Source organism: Anabas testudineus, chromosome 5 (assembly GCF_900324465.2).
Source record: "Anabas testudineus chromosome 5, fAnaTes1.2, whole genome shotgun sequence".
NCBI lineage: Eukaryota > Metazoa > Chordata > Actinopteri > Anabantiformes > Anabantidae > Anabas > Anabas testudineus.
Genome location: NC_046614.1, coordinates 14,825,838 through 14,850,569, shown reverse-complemented (window position 1 = coordinate 14,850,569; position 24,732 = coordinate 14,825,838). Strand labels below are relative to the sequence as shown.

Genomic DNA, 24,732 nt, shown 5'->3' with positions numbered 1-24,732 from the left:
CACAAAGCAACAGTTTTGCCTTATAGTTACTAAAAGCATCCCCCCCCCCAAAAGAAATCATAGCTACTGTAGCAACTCACTTACTTTACTTGGCGGGTAACTTTACTTGAAGTTTTTTCAATTGAATTTCTTTTCATCTCTCAAGAAAAACTATTCTGTGCTCTGCTTATCAGGTTACCATATTAAAAATCCAACCCAGAGAAGGAGAAATAAGCAGTAAATGGAAGTTATTGAACTATCTTTCTAGTCTCTACAGCCCCCTGGAGAAGTCGAAGACAGGTTTTTCACTGCAGCCCATATGAGAGAGGCTGACAGGACTACACCATTAGATCCATCACACACCAGGCGAACAGCATCCCTAATGGCAGTAATAATAAACAGGTCTTAATATGACACCTACATAAAAGTAATCAGCACAGCCATCGACCCCATATAAACAAACACTATGAATCTATTACATAGTTTTATATTATTGTTATAATCTGGTTAAAGTAATCTGGTTAAAGTAATATTAAAGTGCAGTTTTTGAACAACTGTTTTCAAATATAAATGACAAATAGCAATGTAGCAGGAGAAAAAGAGCATATGTATCAGGTAGTTGTGAGTTTTTCCACTTGACCACATTTACATTTATAGTGGCTCAACCCGAAGTTCGGTGCTTGCAAGACCAGATTGCATATTGACTGAGGAGGATATGGAGAGATAACATTAATAAAGGGAGCCTGAATATTACAGCAGTCAACAGCATATTGAAAATCTTAGAAGTCATTAACCCTTGCACATAACTGGAGAGTATTGCTTTGCTGAAGTAATAGTAAACATGTATTCTATTCCTAAAACGACTCACATTACAAAATAGACACATAAGCCCACTCACTACGCTGCAGAGTCGTTGAGCTGGTATTCTCGCGACCTTGCAAAGCAACTCTGTATGCCGCTGTCGCCCCACAGTCGCCTGATCACATTGGCCAGGTCTTCGGGAAGAATGCCCTGTTCTTCAGCAGCTGCAGACAGGGCAAAGAGCTGCTGGGCATCATCCTGCAGGTGGCAACAAAGACACAGGACAGGGTTGTTACAATGAAAGCATCACTACCAAAATATATATGCATACTAAAACATAAATATATGGAAATATTAAACAGTATACTGTACACTAAATAAGGGAATAACTTGAATTTGTGATCCACAGTAGAGGAAAGGTGACTTCCTGTTAACAATCTTCTATGAGTTCGATTCATAATAAATAATATGGTAACAGTACAACAACAATATTTAATCCACAGTCTCTCCTGTACATTACTGTGTCAGTCTAGCTCTGCAGTATCTGGCTGCAACCTGATTCCCTACAACAATTATACCTCCGCTCCTTTTGTGGGTATTCATGTTTTCATATTTTTATATAGGAATGATGATTGATGTTTAATTACTGTTTTCTTAGTGAACATCAATTGCCACTTACTAGTTCCTATTCTGAAGAAGAGTAAAAATAGTAGTTTAAGTCTGAGTTTTTTGTCTGTATTAGATGGTTCAAAATAGTCTTATTGATGTTTTATGATTTGCTTATTTCTAGTGATATGTTGTTGCAGTGACTAATGACTGGTGAGCGCACTCAGCACAGAGGACAGATACTTTCTTGAGTTCAGCTATTGGCTTAAAAGTGATTCCAACAACAGTGAATCTCGGGGACTGTGATGCATTTGTTGGAACTCTTCCTGCTCTCTCAACCAAACTAAACAACAAATAGCCTGGATGAAGTGTTTGCACATTTCAGCTCCATGTACACGTTTGTGTTTGTGCATATGCATCTATGCACACATGCACAATGTGTGTGTGTGTGTGCTGGGCTGCTGTGTGCAAGTATGGGCAGGCTAGCGCACTAATTGCCATGTGTGGGAGTCTGTGAGAGCATCGTCACGTACACACAGTCAATTGACTGATCTGTCAGTGAGAAAAAAAACACATCTATCTCTAATGACCACAGCAGAGTCCTCAGTCCCTGAATTACAGCTTCAGTTACAGAACACAGGCTGGCTTCACTGTAAGAATCACACTGACATGCACTTCTCCACATGGGCTCAGCCACTGTTAGAGCTCACTGACAGCTTGTTCTTCTAGCTGATAAGTGTTCACGGGGTGCAGCAGACTGGATCTGTGCCTGAAGCTGAGATTTGGTGTCATTGATGGTGGTGTATACTGTTTTGTGTTTCTATATGAGAGTTTAATGAATAGACTTTTGTGAGCATGTGTTAACTGGGCAGTATATTAATTATTCGTTTTATATAAATTATTAATGGAATTGTTTTTATTAGTTTATTAATTGTTTAATTCATACATTATGTAATTAGCCAAATTAGCCATTCGGAGATGAACACAAAGTGAGAGTCCAAATCCAAATCCCAAACATATTCAATTTACCATTTAAGCTAAACCACAGACAAAAATTCTCAACACAGAAGAAGGTAAAAAAAGGTTTTCACTGATGTAGTGTGACTGTCATGAATCTAATCTTAGCTTCACAAGTAAGTTGAAATAGTTTTTTCTGGCCGACATCTGAATAATTATTTGTTTAATTTGTTTAATTATTTGCTCCTACAGTTCACCACACTCTTTAAATGCCCGATGAACACTGCTACAACATGTAGATAAATCGGGGAACTCCAAAGCTTGACAGGCCTGCTGTGACAAGTTACAGTTGCGAAGCAATGACTTGGCAATCACTCTTCATGGGAGTTTAGCAAACCGACAAAGGAGGTGGTGATTGCAAAGTTAGTTTAGATATAAAAAACAAACATGCAAAGTATACAGTGCAGAAAATGATGAGTTGAACTTGTTTTCCAATTCCTTCTAACAAGCAAACGCTGAAATCACAGGAGCCCATATTTGTTTAAAACTCTGCCACAACTTGCTGCCAGATTTTTTAGTTGAACAAGAATTGGGCAGATAAGATATAGAATAAAAAACAGGCCTGTTTTTTTCTCTAAGGCAATGTCTTGAAACAACCTCTGTCCACTACAATGTGCATAAGTGAGGAAATAAATTGGTTGTTTCAGAGACAGCGGTGATGTAACTGACTTTTTCTTTTTTTTTTTATTTGGACACAGAAGAAAATGTGAAAAGGTAAACTTTGTGATTTCAGCTCTGGGCAAGAACGACTCCTAATGACTGTGTAAATATATAACTTCAAGATGCTGCAGATAACACCAGCATTGTTTGGTTGTGGCCTGAGGGGGATCTGGATCTGTTCACAGTAAGTAAGATCAACTGAATTCTGCATTCTCACACTGTGTTCATGGCTTTTGTCAGTTTTCTGTGCTCTTCTTTGTATAACAACACAGTCACTGACATTTGCGAGTAGACCCCTCAAACTTATATAGTTTGATATCAAACCATTTGTTGCCATCTGATGTAAGAGTTTACCAATTAAAGAGCTCTGATGTCAAACTAAAATAAATACATAGTGTTGTTGTGTGTGTGTGTGTTTGTGTGTCTTACCACTCTGGCAGGGTTGCTGTAGTCTATCTTGAGATTTGCCATGGCTTTAACAATGGCCATGATAGACTGGATGGTATTACTATAAACCACTGCTCGGTACTGCTTACACTCATCTTCTGAGTAGCCATCTTCATGGATGATCCTGCAAATATCAAGAAGTGTGCATTTACAGATCTTTTAGCATCTTAGAAGCAAAATACTAGAGTGCAGGTCTACTTGCGGTTCCTAGAGTTTCCAAATGAATGGGAGGCAGAGCTGGATCTGCCTCAACTCTGGTGCAGTTTATCCTAAGTTTACCTTTTGCGAAGTTACAACTCTCAACTTGATATTAAGAGAACTTAGTGCCTGATCAGTGTGCCTCCAAAATGTGATCATCCGGATTTCATAAGGCTGCAAGTGCAGAGGGAACAAACTGAGACACCCTCACATTGATTCTAAGTAAAACATCTGTCTTTAACAATGTGCGGATTCATAAGACAATCAATGGTAGTAATTAAGAACATGTTGCAGTTGCCTAATGTTTAAGTTGTTCAAAGAATATTCATGCTTCTCTGCTGCAATGTTGTGTTTACATGCGTTTACACACTCTGATGGGTAATTTTACATAATAGGTCAGTGTTATGAAGGTTTCTGTCTTGCAGGCTGATTTATCTTTGTGCCTGTACGTGTTAATAACCTGGCTTCAAAAAGCAACAGACTGTTCCAGCTCCAAGCTCATAAAAAATAGATTTGGTGCCTGGCTAGCCCAGAGGAATGTGAATAATTAAGCCATTTAGGGTTGTGTGTGTGTCCGTGTGTGTGTTCTGATTGGTGCACAACGTTACAACATCCTCTGTATTTAGAAACTTGTCGCACTATTCTTGTGTTATTGGAAGTCAAAGACTATAACAAACAGGGCAGACCATGATATCCTATAAAACCATAGAGATGAAAGTCAAGTGGTTCCTACTACAAACTATTAAGCTATAACATCTGATTTAATATACCTCATATTCTGAGGACATGAGTGCAAAAGAGGAGGTTAGATAAGTGAAGTATGATCACAACGTCGGGGACAAGAGGACCATCAGGTGTTCACATGGCTGTGTATGATCTTTCTTTTGATCTTTTCTAAATACATCATCATTTAAAAATGAGCCAAACAACATTTCCTTTCAGCTCTAGAGGAAGAAAACAGCAGGACAACACAACTTGATAGATGAAGTCTTCTTCTTCTTCTTCCTTTGGCTTCTTTGGTAAAACAAGTATTGGGATCTATTTTATTAGGAGACTATAATGGAATTCATCTGTTACATAAACCTAATTTGGCTATGTAAGACCGTCTTTGGTCATATTTGGCTATTATTTTTTAACAGCTCACCCAGCATGCTAACCAAGTTCCAAAGTCAATAATGTGTCTTTGTGTTAAATAGAAAAGACTGAGTGTTAAAACACTTTTGTAACTTACTTCATCTGCTTTACGATGGTACTCTTTCCCGACTCCCCAGCACCTGTTGGTACATTAGAGGAAGAGCGTTACAAAGAAAGTTGGGACATCTGATGATATTTTCTGCGTAAAAAACACTTTTGTGTTATTATAGTTTTTAGAAACCTGGTAATCAATTTATATAAAAATATGAATAATAAATCATATTAATGGGGCATTGAAGGAAACAATAATATTTAATCCACAGGATTGAAGGACTTGAAAAAGTCAGTGATGTGAAACCATCAGTATGAATTAACTATTAAGACATGACACACCAAAGACCTTATTAGGAAGAAAATTTGTAGTTCTGTGGATTAACAATAACAGATCAAAGATTCATTGAACATTAAAACAATCATTAGTGCTGTGTCAGCATGTACTGCATAGCAGCAAATAGCCAATTCATGACATACAGAATTAATGTGTTGACTGCTTTGTTTTTTTTTTATCAAATAAACTTTGTATTGAATCATGAGTAAAGAGATCTGCTTCAACACCATTGTTATGTTTTTGAAATGAATAAGTATCTGGCACATCCTTTGTACTGACAAGATCATGCCACCAGGCACTGTCCTTTCACACCACCTGACCCGGCCCTGCCAGCAAACATTAGCCCATCCCTGGCCTGACGGAGCAAGTGGGAACAGCATTGCTCCCTCGTCATGCTGCCAACACTCATCATATTCACACGCATCCAGCACTTTTCTGAGAAAGAGGAATCAACGAGGCAATATGAGGGGCTGGGTTTGCTGTCACACAAGCTGTCACACACGTCTTGTTCCTAGATAAGCACACATGCATACAGGTACCTGCATAATCCCTTTTTTTTTTATAAGAAATATGTCTCTTTTTTATTGCTTAACATTTTCAGCTTTATTTTCACAGTTTCAGTTGAATCTTTTTATGTTTCCAACTTATACTTGAATGAATTGTGAAGTACAAACTTTTTAATCTAGCAATAATATAAAAACATTATACAAATCAGAGCTATAGGCCCATGTGTAAGAATCTCACCATGAAGGTTAAAAAGTGGTTGGTGGAAAGTGGAATACCCGTCTCTCTGTGGACAAACACATGCATGAAGGTCACCTTCCTGACTCCAGAATAAAACTCATCCATTAATATTTCAAGCCCAATGGGAGCTGAACACTCGAATGAACAGCAGTGAAAACGAAACGCCTTCGTGTTCAAAGTTTTTTAGGAGAAATGGTCAGTGTGCTTGTGCTTCTTCAGGGGAAAGGTTTTGCAGGATCAAAACATCTTATTGCAGCTTTAAGGCACAACCCTATAATCAATATTTAGGTTCAGGTAAAGATATATCGGCTAATATGATGATATGTGTGTGAACAGAAAATCATAAGCTTTTTGATATGGTTTTAGTAAGATACCATAGTGGAGTGGGACACTAATAAGGCATAATAAGACATCACCATAATTATGTATTTAATGCATTACACTATACACTATCATACATAACTAGCTCACTGACAATACAGGCATTATGGACCTAGCTGTTGTCCTCTGAACAGATGCTAAACAGATGGCCAATACCCTTAAAGTTGGTAAACAGTGTTGTTTATCAAATTATTCAAAATGACAAATTGCAGAAAGTTAATTTGTCCTGGTGGGACCCGTCTACATTTTAGTCTCATCATTAATTCAGATACAGACATTGCTGACAGTTAAAACAGCATTTAATCATCAGGGGGAAAAGAGCTGCTGCACAGGATTAATCAATTGCCACTGAGCAGGATATTAACCCAGTGTTAATGTGCCGATAAAATGACTAGATGCATAATTGATTTCAACACCTGTTATTATTGCTTACTACCACTAGTATATCAGCAAATACCCACCCAATAACATCAAACTGAATAGTTAAAACATTCAGTTCTTTTATTTGGGAATATGCAGCAGTACAGTGCCTCTAAAAAGCATTAACCCCCTTGGATGTTTCATCCTTTTATTGACATTATAAACAATAATGGTCATGGTTACAGAAAATACCTCATTAATGTCAAAGTGAAAACAGGTTTCTACAAAGACCATGATCGATTTATAATGTCAATAAAAGGATGAAACATCCAATACTTTTTTAGGCCCTGTATATTCTGATTGAAAACATGTATCCATCGTACATGAAGTCCTGTGCTTCTCCAGAGTTGAAGCAGTAATGGGGACTGATCAGTATTACAAAGATCCCCCTGTGTGCTGTGTTGGCAGAGTGGACAAGCTCTTTCTTTTTAGTGCCGTTACAACAGAAACACTTTCTGGCAACGAGAAGACGACGCCACCCCGCTCTTTCTGGATCTTCAACCCTATTCATAGCTGCTCCCTTGTTGGTTTCAGAGCACGCCAGAAAACATAACAAAGATAATAACATGATTTGTAGCATGAGGATCACAGTGGCCAGGCTAGAGAAAACACAACTGCCTCGCTCAACACACCCAATACTCTCACAGGCCCGCTCACTTCAATGACAGCTTGGCTGCAGTCTCAGTCACCCGCTGCAGAAAAGACAAAGTATTCATTCATGGACTGATGAGAAATCCAGATCTCAGCAAACACACAAGCATCAAACACAATCTCAAAGCAGATAATGTCAATCGCCTGTCAACTATACTACTACTGCACCTTTATCTAGAACCAAGAAAAACTCAAGAGCAGTTCCGTAGCACAAAACACTAATATGGCAGAAAATGTATAATTATAATTTTAATGATTGAATTATTAAATTGTTTCACCCCTTAGTCCTCTACAGCAATGCATCTGACTTCTGTGGGCACCCTATATTAAACTATGTGTGACTAAATGTCTAGTCTGACTCCATGTTTATCAGAAGAGACAAGTGGTTGTTTGCATCCTCCCCAGAGCAGCACTTAGGCTACAGCCACAGTGCAAGGGAAGCTAGGGAAGGGAAACTACTAAGTGTGTGTAGAAGGGGAAAAGACATAAAAATGCAAAGCATAAGACATCTCACTGGTGACACCTGACTTCAGGAGATTTGTATTTGACCCATACGCTTTAATTATGAGTTCCAGGCTAACATAAGTCAGGTTATAAGTTTGCCGAGAATAGCTGCATACAACAGGGAGGAAGTTAAAACTGCTCTGGTGTAGCTCACAAGGTGCAGATTCCCTTTGGAAAAGTTGACACAGTATCACCTTAACCCTATAAAGCATGGCTTTATTGGGCAGAGACAAACCAGCATTTATTTAGCAGTAACTAAAAAGGCCCTAAAAGTGATTCATGGCAATTGAAAAAAAAAAGAATGAGACTGAGGGCAATTTAGAGCAAAGCTTTAGAAGAGATGGCACTGTAATTAAGAGGCAGTTAAGAAGAGGACAGACAGGAGGCGTCGGGAGTAGAGGTGGACAACATGGAGCAGAGTGACAAACGAGCAGGAGATGGAGGAGGAGGATGCACAGAAAACTGTGGGTTTGTGAGAGGACTAAGCACTTAAGACAAAAAGTAATCAGATGAAGACTGACATTGGTGCCTGATAACGCCATGAATATTCATCACAGGTTTTCTGCCATTTTGCAGATAAATACAGAGTTCAGCTGCAAGTTCAGCAACTACGAACAAACTGAAAAGAAAGATGAGTAATGGAGGCTTCACAGAATACATGTAGCAATGAGTAACATTGAAGAGCAAGCTGCAGAGCGTTCGGTGAGCATTAGCGGGCAATTACTTGTTTTTGTTCTTGATTCCTGTGTCACTTCACCACCAGCACATTAGTGGTTTGCTTAACTTCACGCAACTGCAAATATGAGTATGTCACAGGATCTTATGAAGAACTCTAAAACTCTCTCTTGAGTACAGACTGTTCTTACCAACCTATCCACTAAATGACCCACTTAATATAATTACTATGCAAGAACCTTCTCTAATTATAGCACTAAAACCAAAATGAGTGCATTACTTTTATAAGGTGTTAATTTGCAGTGATAGGTTACTAAATTCTGGCCTTTGATCTTGAAATGCGTCTCTCCAGTAAAACTTTAAAACACGGAAATGAAAGGAGCGATTATATTCCAGATTCCAGATTTTCAGTGAGCTACTAACAATTTCCGATGTAAGATAAAATAATTAGTTATGAACAAGAACATGATTGAATCAAAGGGTTTGTTATCTACAAAGTACAAGTGTTAGTGGGGATTTCTCAGTTCAGCATTCAATAGAGAAATTACTCTACAGATATGCAACTATGACAAGGATAAGGCACTTGGATTGTAAACTTGACAGCTTTAAGTTGTCTTTTGGTTGGACAAAAAGAAATGCAGGAACATCACAATGCTCCTGTAAGTTTCTTAGACCAGTCTGCAGACCATGAAAGCACAGACCTGATCTTAATATAACATCTGCCTGCACTAAGACTAACATTACATTTTATCTATCTAACCTACAATAGATATAAATAAATTATTCAAAATGCTGTAAAACATTTGCTATATGATTATACAGGGGGATTATGTACTAGTCGAAGTTGTGAAGTGAAGTGGTGTTCTGCTCTTGCTGCAGGAAAAAAAAACCACACTCAGCACATCGTGGAACTAAAGTCTAGGTTCAGCATCATTCTGGCTGTGAAGAAAATACAAGACTGTAGAGAAGATGACATCACACGGCTCCGGAAAATGAAAACGGAGTAATAGCAATTACTGATTCAGCTGTAATGAAAATTTTATGACACATGCTTCATAACTGCAACTAAAGTCACAGTGCATGATGGTTATCATGTAGGCAGGACACAGTCACAGCCCCAGGTGCTGCAGGTAGAAGCTATATTAAGCTTTTTTGATGAAAAAAAAAATGAACGTCATATGATTTTACATACTTAGAAAACATGTACTGATTTTTCTAACCCTAACCGACTTCGAAGTGATGGTGATAAAGGCATCAGCTGGAGTTACAGATCTGTAACACTGTCAGTTCCAGCTGTTTCAAGATTTCTGAAAAGTTCTCCAGGAGCAATGTAAGGGTCAGAAATGTTTAAACTATTGAGCATACCTGAACATGCAATTCAGGGTATTTGTAATTAAAATGCACAATAAACTCTGACAGCTAGAAATTCATACTTACTGGAGCCAAACATTTAGTCACAAACCAAAGTATTATGATTATAGAAAAGTGAGGGCATCACTCAAGTTATTACACTTCATACTGGATAAAAAAAATGCCATTCAAAACCACAACTATCCGCCTGATGGTTGTGCAAATTCATAGCTCAGGATCAAATATTCAAGTATTTGTCCTCAGGATGTTAATCATTATTATCCTTACACAATGTTGCATCACTCTAGCAGTTATAGAGATACTTCACTGGATAAATATCCCTTTCTGGAACCACAGATCTATCCAGTAGTTGTAGTCTTTTCTTTTTCACTAGAAAACAAAAATGTCAACCCAGTGATGAGACTAAAGAAAAAGTCAGGACCAGCAGTATTCATCCTCTGCTACTGGATGGTCGTATAATGTTTCACAGTGATGCAGTTGCTATTTCAAGCCATGTCACAGCGTACTGGAGGAACACAATGACACAAGTAGATGTGACATTATAGGTAAACACATGTGTTTTCTTCCTAAACTACAATGATTAATGTGGACATACTGCACAATATCTGATAAATGTAGGCTGTTTGTAGCAGGAATGTATTTAGGTTTGATTTTTAGGCATTTTCTCAAATTCTCCAGAACTTAATCTGATCACTTTTTAACAACAGTGTTGAAGAATATTGATGAATATTTAATAACTACAGAAACAGAAACATACCATAATTTAACTGTTGTGGTTCATTCTCCTCACTATCATCAGTTATTATTTTTAGAAAATTACATGTGAAAAATCACTGAGCACGAACACAGTGGATCACTGAGCGGCTACAGATTCAGATATTTCCCCCAATTGTTGGAGGAGACCAAAACAGAGTTAAATAGGGAGTGAATGGACACCTCAGGTGACTAGAAACACATCTCCAAATCAATGTCAATGTTGCTTGATAACAGCTGTGTGTCTAAATTAACATTATTATGTTTAACATGTTCAAAAACGAAAACACAAGATGAACATTTGTCAGTGTTATTATACTTTGCTGACCCAACAGCCTGAAGGTAGCATGAGTGAAAAAGACACATTGAAACTAAATAATTTAGGTAAAATCTTTAAGACAGAGTTGATTAAACTCTCTCTGCCCATGCTTGTGTATGTAAATAGATACAAGTTATCATGTATGTGTCTGTGTGAGAGAAAGTAATCATTTATAAGTGGAGTTTTTTTTATTTTACAATGAAACACATGGTCCATTGCCCTCCGCCAGTGGGCTTTTATTAAGAACCTTGTCTTTTTCTTTTACAGAGTCTGAAGTAAAGCCTTTTTCTAACTTCCCTTTATTGACCTGCAGATAGCAGCTGCCTTTGAATTATTTCATGCAGGCACTCAACCACTTCAGGCCGCCAGGGGAACAAAGACCTAGATTAGTTTACTGTATCACCACATGCAGGTCCTGGTGGGTGCCTAACTGGGAAAGGTGTTATAACCAGCAGCACTGCACCCTATAGCCCTTCCAAACTACCACCAGCTCAACCCTTTGTACATGCAGAGAGCAATGGAAGAATTTTACATAGTTGGATACAATACAGTATGTTATCGCCTGGAGTGAAAAAGTAGGTCATCAGCCTCGCAGGGAGCAGTGGAGCTTCACTGCGTTGCTCTGCAGAGTAGGATTTATGCTGCACTCAGATTGTACAGCCAATGCTAATATTGTTTAAACACTTGTTGTGTGCACTCATAAGCTGCATCTACACATTTCTGTGACCTGGATGCTTAATATATATCTGACAATTTCTATGTTAAAAACTGCTCCTGAGCTTCATAAAACCCCGGCAGTGTTCTTTTGAAATCAATGTAGCACATCATTATGTGTGAACATTATGTGTTAGACGGTGAAGACACAAAAAAAAAAAAACGTGACAGTAGCTTAGCTCACTGTAGGCAATCACCTTTTATGTCTGGTGCCAAATTCACCTCTGCAGCTCCGGCTTGTACCAATGAAAGCAACGCAGATGAAAAAGAACCATTTTAAAGACTCATGTCAAACAGGATCAGAAAAAAGAGGATCAGGAAAAAATCAACAGAGAGACAAGTGGGAGCTCATTGTCGTACACGCAAATCAGCAACAGCAAGACAAACGTACGAGCAGCTGTGACATGATGCATGATGCAGAAAACATACAGTATGTATTCAACACAATCTGCTTCTTGAGGAAGAGCAACTGAACGGATGTAGCAGAGACACACTGCATCGCTGTCTTCTAATAACAAAAGCAAGTGAGTTGCTACTTCTAATCCTTTCAGACCTCAATGCATCCTTCAGCACCATTGATCGTCCCGTTTAAATGGAACAGATACGTGTCAGCAGCACTGCTCTTGACTGCTTTGTACCTTTTCAGCACAACCTTCGGAGCCACTAGACAACACCCGTTCTGTGCCGTGCCGTGCCACTGTTGTTCTAATTCTTTTATTTGTAAATACTTCCTCACGACTGGATAATAAACAAGTGAAATGCTTCATTTTATTGCCGTGCCAGTCATTCCCAAGTGTGTCTCCTCTTCAAAGGCAATGATCCAGACATTCTTGACATTTTTTTAAGTGACATTAGGATGTCAACTGCTCGATATCTCAAAAACGTATTACTTCCCAGTGATATAACCTGAAGTAAATCCGACGTTTCCAGCAAAGAGGTCTATCTGCCAACATCAGATTATGTGTAGATAGCTTTTAACAGGGCTGTGACGTCTCAGGATGAAATTGTGCTTGTACCAGAATGGAACAGTACTACCAGTGCTGCACTAACAGATCTTATCTGTTCAAATTAATCTCCGCTGCACTGGTTCATATGCAATTTTAAAATGAATAAATGACTAACATCTAATATTCTATAGCATGGGTGGTTATTTTTGCCCTCTATAACATCAGAAAGATTAGACCCTTTCTTTTGAAATGTTTACTCTGAGACACATTAGTCACAGAAATCGATTGTGTTCTTACAAACAATATAACTGGGAACTCGGACAGTGAGTACTACTGTAGTCCTCTGCAGGTATCCTCGGCTCGAAGCTCTGTATCTCCAGAGTGCAGTTACTGGTCCTACCTGCTCAGTGTTTTTGCTGCTTGTTGTTGTTTTTTGTTGCCTGCTGTTCTTTTCTCTTTCCTCTTTCCACTCACCCCAACCGGTGAGCCTGGTTCTGCTGGAGGTTTCCTCCCCTAAAGGGAGTTTTTCCTCTGCACTGTCGCCTAGTGCTTGCTGAAATAGGATTGTTGGGTTTTCTATATAATTCTGTATACAGTTATATATGTAAGGTCTTAAACCTTACACTGTAAAGTGTAAAGTGCCCTGAGATGACTTCTGTTGTGATTTGGCGCTATACAAATAAAACTGAATTGACTTGTATTGAATGATTCCACACATTATCAGAAGCATCAGGTATGAAGGAGAACATAAAGACATTAGCTGCGTCATTTACAAAAAAAAATCTGAATGTTCTTAGCCTTACCCTACCCTATTAATTATACTAATCAAGTGAGTTAGTATTGATCACTGATAACAACACTTAACATGCGGAAGCTCTTCAGAGATCTGGAAAAACTCACCTGTTCAGTACTAAGAAATGAGCAGACAAACGACTAGAAAAATGTTGCTGTTGGCTTTGTAGCAAGAGGATGGAACACATTAAATGAAACCAATGTATTACTTATACGCTAGAGTTGCTAGTCAGGTGGTTTTGAGACAAAAATATATGTCACATATGTTTTTTTTAGTGTATGGTCCATTTTGCATTCATGCATTTAACAATTTCCATCTAAGATTAGCTGTGTGTCCAATTTGTTAAAAAATTACAGAACACATGTAACACCAAGATAATTAATATGCACACTTAGACCACAGAAGAAGCAACTGAAGAAAATATCAATACAGAAATGATGACAGAGAGTCTGGTTGTTCACTGTGTCGAGATCGAAGTCACAAATTTGGAAAATATATTAAGTGCAGACTTTATGGTAAAGAATATGAACTATATCATTCTTTTGTTCCCCTTTAATTAATTCACTGTGTCTGGAAATGACTCCTCACATATCAAACTGTCACAGCTGGTGTTTGCCTGGAAATCACGGTGCTTACTCTCCCACCTCCCAATGTTTCTGCATACCAGCATGTCAAGTTATGTGCACACGCACACACACACACACACACACACACACACACACAGGCCATGTTAATCTACTCTGTATCAATTTTCAATTTTTTACCTTACCCTAACCATCACAACCAACTGGCTCACTCTAAACTTTTCCCCTAACCCTAAAACCTAGTCTTAACCTTAAAATTGGTCTTTAGACCCCCTTCTCATTGCTCTTTTGTTTGGACATTATTATATGAAGCTTCGATTGAGGCACACAAAAGTCATACGGTAGCCAGGTGGAATAACTTTAAAGGGATCTGTCTAAAAAGCAGGATGCTATTTCAAACTAAAAGGTGTAATACAGGGGAGGACAGAGGAGCAGTCAAACTGTGCTTGCATAGCTTCGTGCTGGTCATGAGCTTAGTCAGTGTAATTTATTAAACTCTCCACAGCCTGTTCTGTGTATCTGTATAGTGTAGGGGCTCTCTGACTATACACACAGCCCATCTGTTAACTAAAAACAACATCATTTTCCCTGACATCCCCATGTGGCTATAAGATGCTTGTTGTATATCATAGCAGCTGTTTCATTACTCCTGACCTGATGGCTCACATTCTGGAAGACAAATGGGATATTGTGGCACTTGTACCTGCAAAATACATCTAAATGTTGATATATAAAGGTCAGTTCTGGCAGAGCTCGTAGAGAAATGTTCGGCGGCCTTGTATGTGCATGCACTGGATTAGTTGTCATGGTTACAGCACCACATTGCCTCACCAAAACTAAATTACAAAGATCAACACATTTACACGTTTGCGTGGGATGACAGTAGAAAAAAAAAAAACTATAACACTCTTAAGGCAAAGACTCATTCAGCAGCAGCCTTAACTGTGCTGTATTTTTAACTGCAGCTGTTGTATTTTGATGGAAGTAAACAGCAATAGGATACATAAATTAAATATATACATAATAAAGAACATTTATACTAATTATACACATTACTTGTTTGTTGGTGTCAGTTGTCTGAAATAATTATAAGGCTATACAGAGACACACTGCTGATGAATGAATAGTCTTCCTTTTAACCACAGAACTCCATGCCATTCATACTACCTTATTTTATTTGTGGGGAAATGTTTGAGTCAATTAAAATGGCGGACAGCAACGTGGTGCATTATTTAGCAAACAGGAAGTGACTGCCATTGTTTTTTTATGCTGACTGACAGTAAAATTACCATATAGTACAGCAGGTAAAGTAGGAAATGCACTTGGGTCATTATTTATTTTTCAGTTCTTAAAATGGCTTCTGCTTTACAGTCAACTAAGTGTCAAATTAGTTTGCTGCACAATTTTAATCTCTTTCTTTTTCAGAAAAAAAACAAAGATGTCAATGTGAAAAATCCATCAGCATGCTAATAAATGTGATGTGCTGCGATAGTTATCTATTAATTCATTTTAAACACTTGACTGGTCCACCAACCTGCAGAGAAGGATCTCTGTGTGTATAAATGAATGAATTGTGCGTGGCAATATTGGAAATCAATATACTATTAGCTGGATTACTGAGGTGCTTGGAGAAAAACACTAACTCTCACTTAACCCACAGCAAATGAATAAGAGACAATGACAAATGAGCAACACACCACAGATCAGAAATGAACTAACATGATAATAAATCTGATACAGTACTTCATTCTATATATTTAGTACTGAACATATTCATATGCATTCTCAAACGGCTGTAATTGGCTATAATGTGAATTGTGTAGAGTATCTAACACATACAAACTATTTAATGGGAGAAACAGTTGTAAATAATGATAGTTCACCATAAATTCAATTAAACTGAATTTACAGATAGACAGATGACAGATTGATGAAGGATTAAAAAAAAACTAAATGAACAAAATTTGGACTGGAACTACATTTTTGTTACAAGTTGAGTCCAGAGGTGAACTCCAGTTAATGATATTCAAATCTTATGCAGCCTGACTTCACCCTGGGACAGTAACTGTCAAATTAATTCAGAAAGCATTCAACCAAACTAAATGTCCCATGTGAACTTTTAAAAAATCTGGAGCAATTTTAAAAAAGGGCATGCCCAATTTATTTACGAGCCATTATTAATATATTTTCATGAGGCAGACAGTGATTAATACACATTAAATCAACCCTTATCTGCAGGATCTGGCCTTCAAATAAAACCACTATCTGACCAAGAAGATTTTCAGACATACTTTAATTCCCAGGACTTTCAGGTTCTCTGTTGGGTGCAGAATTTTTAACTGTTAATGGCGATTGTAGGTGTGAAGATGACTGATGTTGTTAAGTTAAGTACATGTCAGCATAGCATTGAAACGAAATGTGAATAGAGTATAAAGGTTTTGCTGAAAAGCAGTCGCTGTGGCTACAAGCAGCAATTCCAGGATAAAGGCACTTTCATTTTCTCTTCATTTCAACATTCTTTAGTCAGCTGCTTTAAAAAACATCAATATTAGATGACTTTACTAAAAAAAAGTGGTATGGGACCACAAGCGGGAAACAACAAACACATCTTCTGTTCTTGTGCTACTCTTCTATTTAAACCATTTCAAATGTTTATCTGTGATCGTGTTACAACAGATAAGTAAATATGACTCACAAGATGAGGGGTCTAACAGAATAAAGAGGGTATTTTATTGCCTCAGAAATGAATTTTTCAAACGTGTTTGTTTCTTATTTTGAATTTTTCACGGTCTACAAGAAAAAAAGAAAGAAAGAATGAATAGAGAAATTTACAATCATCCTAACAACAACAGAAAAATGCCTTTTAAAGAGATGATGGCATGTGAGTCATTATCCGACACATCAAGGAAAAATAATTCAAAATATGAAGACTATTGTCCACCAGCCAATGTGAGGTAGGAGGGTTATTGTTCTCTCGGCCATAGTAATCAAGTTTTAATCACTTGGAAAACTGTATTTTCTGTAAAGTATTCCCAGCATGTGTTTTTTTCTTTCACTGAGGTAAACAGATAAAATAACCTTGATTCAAAAGAGTCAAAACATCATCCTGTTACCTCAGTTAACTTTCTTTTCATTTTACATCATATGATCTGACTGAAAGTATTTTGGTGCCTGCTGTTGTCGCAGAATGAAGTGAATTAAAAAATGTATTACGTCTATCATTCAGTATGAATATAACCATGGCAACCAGGCAGAGAGGAATGGAGGCAAGTGTGGTTCGTCTCTGTGAAGCTGAATAACTGAGAAAACTATTTTAACTTCATTCAGCGAAGATTCAATACACTCAAGCCGTAACAGCACTTTTCCTGTCGGAGGTTTTTCTAATGCAAATACTAACACTGAAAATACATTCAACATAAAGGCTCACATGGCAAAGAAATTTATATTTCCCAGCTGTCAGCCCACATTTAATCATGTCAACTGAATATCTGTTTTGTCTTTAAACTTCAAATTGCATCAGTACCGTGCCTCTGTAATTCAGAACCTGCCTTTATTTATACAGATGACACCAGCTTGACGACACAGTGCCCCTCCTGGCAATGCAGTTCCTGTTTTTATGTAAGTACAGTACAAGTCACACCTTCCACTGGCTTGTGTTTCACACATTGCATGTGTGGAGCACATAAAAAACGTCTCTAAATGGAAAATGAATGTTGTATTTTTTGGGGCAGTGATATTAAATGTAAACGGTGAAACTACTGTGTGGGTTTTTTTTTATTTTTATCTGTGTAGATGGGTTTGATAGCTATGCCAGGAATCAACAGGGAATCAAATCAATGACTGACGTTTAATGTTGGAATATAGAGTTTCAACATAATGCACTCCGCCTCAGGTGCACTGATCATAAACACTGCTGAAAGTACTGAGTGTGTTTTGCTGCAGACAATTCAAACAGCAAAGCTAGAGTGTTGATACACTGACACTGAATGGATCTTGAAATCTTGGTGCTGTAGACTAATTGTCCCTCCACAATCCTGACATCTGAACTACTGAGAATGCAGATCATTATGTACAGTATGTAAGTAAAGTTATAATAGTATTTCCAGAAATGTATTTATTACAAACCACTCGCATCTCATTTGTCTTTAGGTCATTTTATGCACTTTTTGTATTGCCATTGTTAGTGAACCTGTAAGTCCGGATCTATGCTTACTCCCTCATGGACAAAATTTGCTACACGTCAACCAAATGTAGCACGAATTTCGATCCAAATTTTGAGAAAACCTGCAAATGAAAACGCCAACAAAAGCACGTTTTTATCCAAAACCATTGTGTGAATAACAGCAGTTGGCTTATTGAGGTAAACTGCTTGTGGTTTGCAATTGGGTCATAATAAGTCACTGCAAAAGAAAAGGGTGTAACACAACGACATGATTAAAGGAGTGACAAACCTCGAATAGTGAAAAGTGGTTCATATATTCATTGGAGCAACGCTGTGATCTCATCATCCGTCTGGACACGTCTGTCTGAAGCAGCTGTTCTATTCTCTTTAACTCATCAGCTGACATCTATGCTTCATGCGTATACTGATTAATTTGTAAGTTGTTGCATTTTGTTTCTATTACCAGAACAATTTTGGGAAAACATTTTTTTTATCTTTCAACATTGTTTTTTGTGTAAATAATAATATCTACATAAAAACCTATCTTATATTTTACAAGTTACAGAAGATGGTGCTTTCATGCACACACACATATTGAGTGATGAATGGCATTTCATTTGAGTTAGCTATTTCTGTAGAATATGGGAGTTTGAAATATTGTCATTCTACCTTAATCATATTATCAAGCACATTTTGGTCTAAAGTTTCTCTTACTGGACCGTCCTGGTGGCAGTGTGAACACACACAGGCACAACACAAGACAGAGGGGCATGTTCTCCTCTTCAGAAATCAAAAGGTAAATACAGGGACGTTGGTGGAGAGGTTCATAAATCAAATCGGATCAAACTGACGTTTGATTTTGCCCATTATCCTTTAAAGTGTTCTGACATTTTTTCCAAAGGCAATTACTTACTTGCGTCTATTTTCAGCAGCAGGGCCAGCAGAAAAATCACCTCCTCTCTCAACAACTGGTCTCAGAAATAAAACTTAATCAAAACTTCACTCCCATTCACACCCAGACCCTAAGCCATCTCTCACCTTTGACACAAATGGCGAGGAGAGACTAATGTGGCAATATCACTACTTCCATTCCCAACATAAAGGTTTATACCTCTTCTACAGTAAAACATGGCAGCAAACGTACACAATAATCCCGCCTTAAACCTCCTCTCTCACTCCTCTATCATATTGTTTTTTTGCCAAAACAAACTAGAGGCTGCCTTCGTTACTCTTCACCTACTGTATGAGAGAGCCTGACTGGAATGTGAAAAGATGAGCAAGGAACGTGATAAAAGAAGCTCCCTAAATTATGAATGAGGCTGATAATGGAAATGTGATAGGAAAATGAAACATGGAGAAGGATCGGGTCTGTCATCTGCACCAAACACAGGATGGGAGTTGATAATGGACTTTGGTGCAGACTGTTATTTTGCATGTATTTGTCAGATGTGATAAATATGTCCGTTAATTAAAGCTATTACTATTACACCATTTATGAATGGTGTCTATGAGAGCCATCATTCAACTTCCTATGAACTTTCTTCTTTTCCTCAGCTTCCTGTATCGTCATATTTTGTCATTTAAACCTTAAATGAGTCACTCTTCCACAAACACCATATGTATCACTGTTACAGTACATCAAGAAATACTCCCAGACACACAATATCTCATTTGCATACCCAAAATCAAACAAATCAACACAAACATGTGCTTGCATGACGGCCTGAAAGATGTCCTGACCTCCGGCTCATTAGTCGACTCTGACCTTGAGCCAAGCCGCCTCATTAAGAAGAATCCTTAAATCGCCTCGGACAATCTTTGAGCAGAGATCGCTCCTTTATGCTTACAAAAAACTCTTTATCAGAGGATTTACAAGGTTTAACTGAACATTGGCTCATTTTCTTCACACAGAGAAGCTCACCAACAGCTGGTAGCTCTACTGTAAATCAAAGTAAAACTGCTTCTGCAGTGTGAGGCCGTATTTCTTGCTAGTTCAGCACATAACTACACCTTTGCTTATTGAAGACTTAGTGGTATTCACCAGAGACATGACTAAGTACATAAGTATACTATTTTAGTTTGTGGGTAGTTGTGAAGTTGTCATCTCTGGATGGACAGTCTCAACCTCAGCCCTTCTCTCTGTCGTGAGAAGTGAGTCATGTCTGCTGTGACGCACTATTATTATCGTCTGCCCGGGGTGGGAATTAGAGATAAGCTGCAGTGGAGGCAGATTTAAGGGGAGGGGTTCAAAAGAGTAATGTTGGGGGAAAAAAATTAGATTCTTGCTTTTTCAGGTAAAAACCTGCGACTGGGAAACTGAAACTGAAAGTACGGTGTTTTCCCATTTCAGACATTAATAACTGGAACAACACTAACTGGGCTTTCATACAGGTAATAGTTACAGCACAACTCTGCATGCACCAAAATAAGGGTTGTGATTGGAATACATTTTGTACTCAAAGAACATTTGTATATCATCATATTTTCTGTCTACACCCAATTAGTCTACTTTACTTTGCCTTTGGCATTGCTTTGCATTAAAATTGTGTTATCACTGCTAAACAGCCAGGAGCTGAAAATACACGAGCTAGAACAGTTATCTTTGTCATCTGAAACCTCATACTGCCTGTGAGCTCGACAACATTTGGCATAGATTTGTTTGTTATAGGAGAAGTGCCTCAATAGGGTGATACTGATCCCAACTTCTATAAACAATCCAATCCAATAGGCTCAAGGGTGTAATTTCCACTGGTGGAGGGTGGCCCTATCGTTTTTCAAAATCCCATTTTAATCCTGTTTTCTTCGACAATTTGAGTTTAATTTACTCACTCAAATCTCTGTAAACAGAGTTTTCTTACTGACTAGCCACCACAATTTGAGACAGCAGCATATTTAATAGCATTACCAGTGACAGTGATGCCTTCATGGACTACGTTCGTCCCAAGTTTTGCCGCTCACTCTACAGAGGCATAAAACTATGATGCACTGAGATGTTGCATCATACATTCATGCAACGCGGGTTTTTGTTCCTGGGTTCCGCACTGATGAAGATATGCCATCAACTCAGTTACACAGCGAGGACTCGAGTATGGCGCAACGCGGTGAAATCAGTGTTTTCTTAAAACACAGAGAGAGTTTCCTATGAACCTGTCAAGTTTATTTTTTAGCCTCATGCTGACATATGGCTTTGTGTGTCATCCCCAGCCAGCTAGAAGACATGTGAATGTGCTTTATGTCTGGAAACAGCTCAATAAAATGTTTATCAACTTTGTTCTCCTCCATATAATTTGTTCCTCACTGTCCAGCCCCAGTCCCTGCTGACATTTATCATGAGCTGTTGCGTAAATCACCTAAGGAATAATCTGCTTTATTGTGCACTTCGTGTCCTCAACTACATTGTTGGCAAAGACAAAACTTACTCATTCTGCAAGAAAAAGGGGAAGAGGCTTTTTAGTTCCCTGTGAACACATGATGGGGAAAAAAATAAAATAAAACAAGCAATTCTGGCCGAACGCTGCAGAGCCATTAAAAATTTTGAGTGCGCCCCTTTCATGCTTCACTACCTATCATCAAGTGAGTCATCTTCTCTTTGCCAGAATAAGTCAGCGTCTTTTCAAAACTCGAAGGAGGTGAATACAGTCATTGTGTTGAGCTCAACCTTAAACTGAAAAGTCAACAAGCAGCGGCCTCCTGCTTTGGAACCACCCTGAAGACGTTGTCATATTGTGTCTAATTAGCGTTTTCGTTCGTTTCTGTCCTGAGGGTTTAAGACACTAAAATAAAATAATGAGAGAATGCTAAGAGTGATGCAGCCGTGCAGATATGGAAAAACTACATTGTCATGTTTCATCTTGTGTTTCAATCTGTATAAGTGTAAAACTGAGAAATTGTGGTTGTGATTCTTATTGTGCAATGACTTCCTGGAGCCTTGCTGTCACTCCAGGAAGCCAAGAAATAGTCCTGTGCATGACCAGCCATACTTAGCCAAAATCCATTATATCATTCTTTTAGACTTGTAAAATATTCATGTCTGTAAAAGCATTAGACCATGTTAGCGCTCTGTCATACGTCTATGTGACTCTTCCTACATCTTTGTTTTTGTTGACGTATGAGGATTTGATGCTGCCCACATTATAGAGTTAATTACAACAATGACTTTATTTAAGAGGTCTGATCATTACTAATTGATGACTGTAGGATTCAGGAAAACATGGTCACAGCGATGGTGAACGTTGTGGTGAAATTTCCCCAAGGAGATCAATAAAGGGGTGAGATCAGCAGCTTTAACCAACGTCATACTGATAGGGTTATACCGATAGGTTTGTGTTTAATGTGAGGTCTCTGCCTGATTTCAGCTTTCATGAAAGGTTTTGCTGAACGCTGAAAGCAAGGAGAGAGCAATGTGTGTTAGGGCTGGTAATTAATGATGAATCCTTCTTACTTCAGGTTACCAGACTAGTCATCCTGCAGTGCTTCTTCACTTAGCTGGATCCTGTTCTCAATTAACAGTTTGTCATAGGAAGATGACACCTGTCCAACCCCAAACCACCCACCTCCTTCCCACCACAACACACAGACACACACTCACAGCCCCCACGCACACACACACACACACACAAACAGTGAGACATCCTCCTCCTAGAGGTTGTCATTGTATTGCAGGTAAGCTGTCAGTTATGTGCACATTGAAACAATAAGAGGGAAGAAGACAAATCAAGAGCAAAATGATGGCAAATAAAAACAGCTGAATTGGATAAGAGGGGAGGTGAGAAATTGGTGGTGAGTGTGGGAGGGTGTGTGTGTGTGTGTGTGTGTGTGTGAGTTGTCTGTTTGTGTCTGTGTAAATGCAAGAGTGAAAGGGAGAAGATGGAAGGGAGAGTGTGTTTTCCAGCTCCAGAATACATTTAATAAAAGCTGTTTGATTTTTTTTTTTTCCACTGTTGTCAGAAGATAAACACAAAGCAGCTTGCTGTAGGAGACAGATGTGTATTTGAGAACGGTGCTGAAGTGTGACACTGTTAATGTTTAGTCTTGGTCCTTAGGGTTGATTTATTGAATTAAGCTTTACAGGCAAAATGCCAGCACAGAGAGCCTGTGCCGGATGTTGACATACTGATATCTGAGTTATCTGTGAGGATATGGATACTTGCGTCCGCTAATTAATAACACGGTAACAGACTGTGTTGCAGTAGGGTTACTGGAAACATGGGGATTGAAATGGCCTCTTTTCTGTGGATAAAGATAATGTGATTTAGGTAGGCCTCCCTCTTGTCTGTATGGAGGATTAATTGTGTGTTATGATGCTCCTCTTGCTGCCTGTGTGGTAGTTTGTAGAATAATCTAATGCTGTAAAAATCCAAACTTTATTTGGCAGCTTGAAAACAAAATGCTGATTTGGATTTTTCCTATTTGCAGGACAGCATCCTATTGAGCTGCTTGTTTGCTGAGCACCATATTTTAATGCCTACCTATGTTAGGTGGTGTGTGGTTTTGCAGAATTAATTCCAAAACCGTGAAGGTATTTTTTCTTAATGTAACATTAAGTGCATTGCCCATGTGGACCCCTTACCTAATAACAGCAGTTTCACTTCTCTGGCTGCCTTTTCTCCGTCCTCTCGGAGATTTTTATCAATCATCTTTGACCTCTCCGCGGCAGCCTTATCCTCGGCGCTCACCGTACAACCCATGGCTCCAAACACTGGGGCGCACCGACCACTTGCGCAAAAAAAAAGGCTTCAATGCCGATGGTCAGCCTGTCGCCCGATGCCGAGAATAACGACAGAGCAGCTCTTGCTTCCAGCGCTGCTTTCCAAAGAGCCGATGCCAGATATTTATACCCTCGCGTAAAATACTCAGTATCCCTGCGCTTCTGTTCAACTACAAGCTCGAAGATGAAGCAGACGCATCCAAATAGTTAGTTTACACCTAATCTGACCTAACGGGGGTCCATGTCAGTCCTACATCCATTCACAGGCTGAGATACCTATGGTGGCTGCTCCGCTGCAGACTGCTTCACTTGCAGACAGCAGCACGTCCCTCGATCACTCGACTTCTGCAGTTTTTTGAGCTCCAACAAGAAAAAAAAAAAAAAAAAAATCCTCGAACAGGCTGTCCCCGTCGATCAGTCGCACTGACGTCACTTGCTGGACAAACTTGTCGCGATCGTCCAATTAAACCAGGTGAGCTCTCTACCGGAACATGTGTGGCACCAGTTATTGGAGAAAGCAGCGAGGCACGGTTTGAGGAGCGGGGTGCGCAGACCGCAGTGGGCGCCGTGCCAGCGTCATTCCTCTGCGTTTCTCGTGGACGCAGACTGAACTGTTCTCAGTGGCTGGGCGAACAGTGGTTTGTCTGCGCAATGATGATTCAGGATGGAGAGCTAAGATTTGCAAATGTGTCAAGTCTATGTGTCCCACGTTTATAAAATATCTCGGCAGATTGTTTGGCCGATTGAACAGTTGGTGCACAGCGCAGCCAAATGGCC

General features: G+C 38.8%; 1 protein-coding gene across 1 annotated transcript in view; it reads right to left on the bottom strand.

The window, feature by feature from the left end:
- Nucleotides 1–24,636, bottom strand: part of gnai2b (guanine nucleotide binding protein (G protein), alpha inhibiting activity polypeptide 2b) — a 31,010-nt gene extending 6,374 nt beyond the window's left edge. The window contains exons 1-4 of the mRNA XM_026348290.1: nucleotides 23,818–24,636; nucleotides 4,940–4,982; nucleotides 3,493–3,634; nucleotides 878–1,038 (exon numbers count right to left, since the gene is read on the bottom strand). Of these exons, the coding sequence (XP_026204075.1) occupies nucleotides 878–1,038; nucleotides 3,493–3,634; nucleotides 4,940–4,982; nucleotides 23,818–23,935 (464 nt within the window). The 5' untranslated portion in view covers nucleotides 23,936–24,636. The remainder of the gene's footprint in view (nucleotides 1–877; nucleotides 1,039–3,492; nucleotides 3,635–4,939; nucleotides 4,983–23,817) is intronic.
- Between the last annotated feature and the right edge of the window lie 96 nt (nucleotides 24,637–24,732).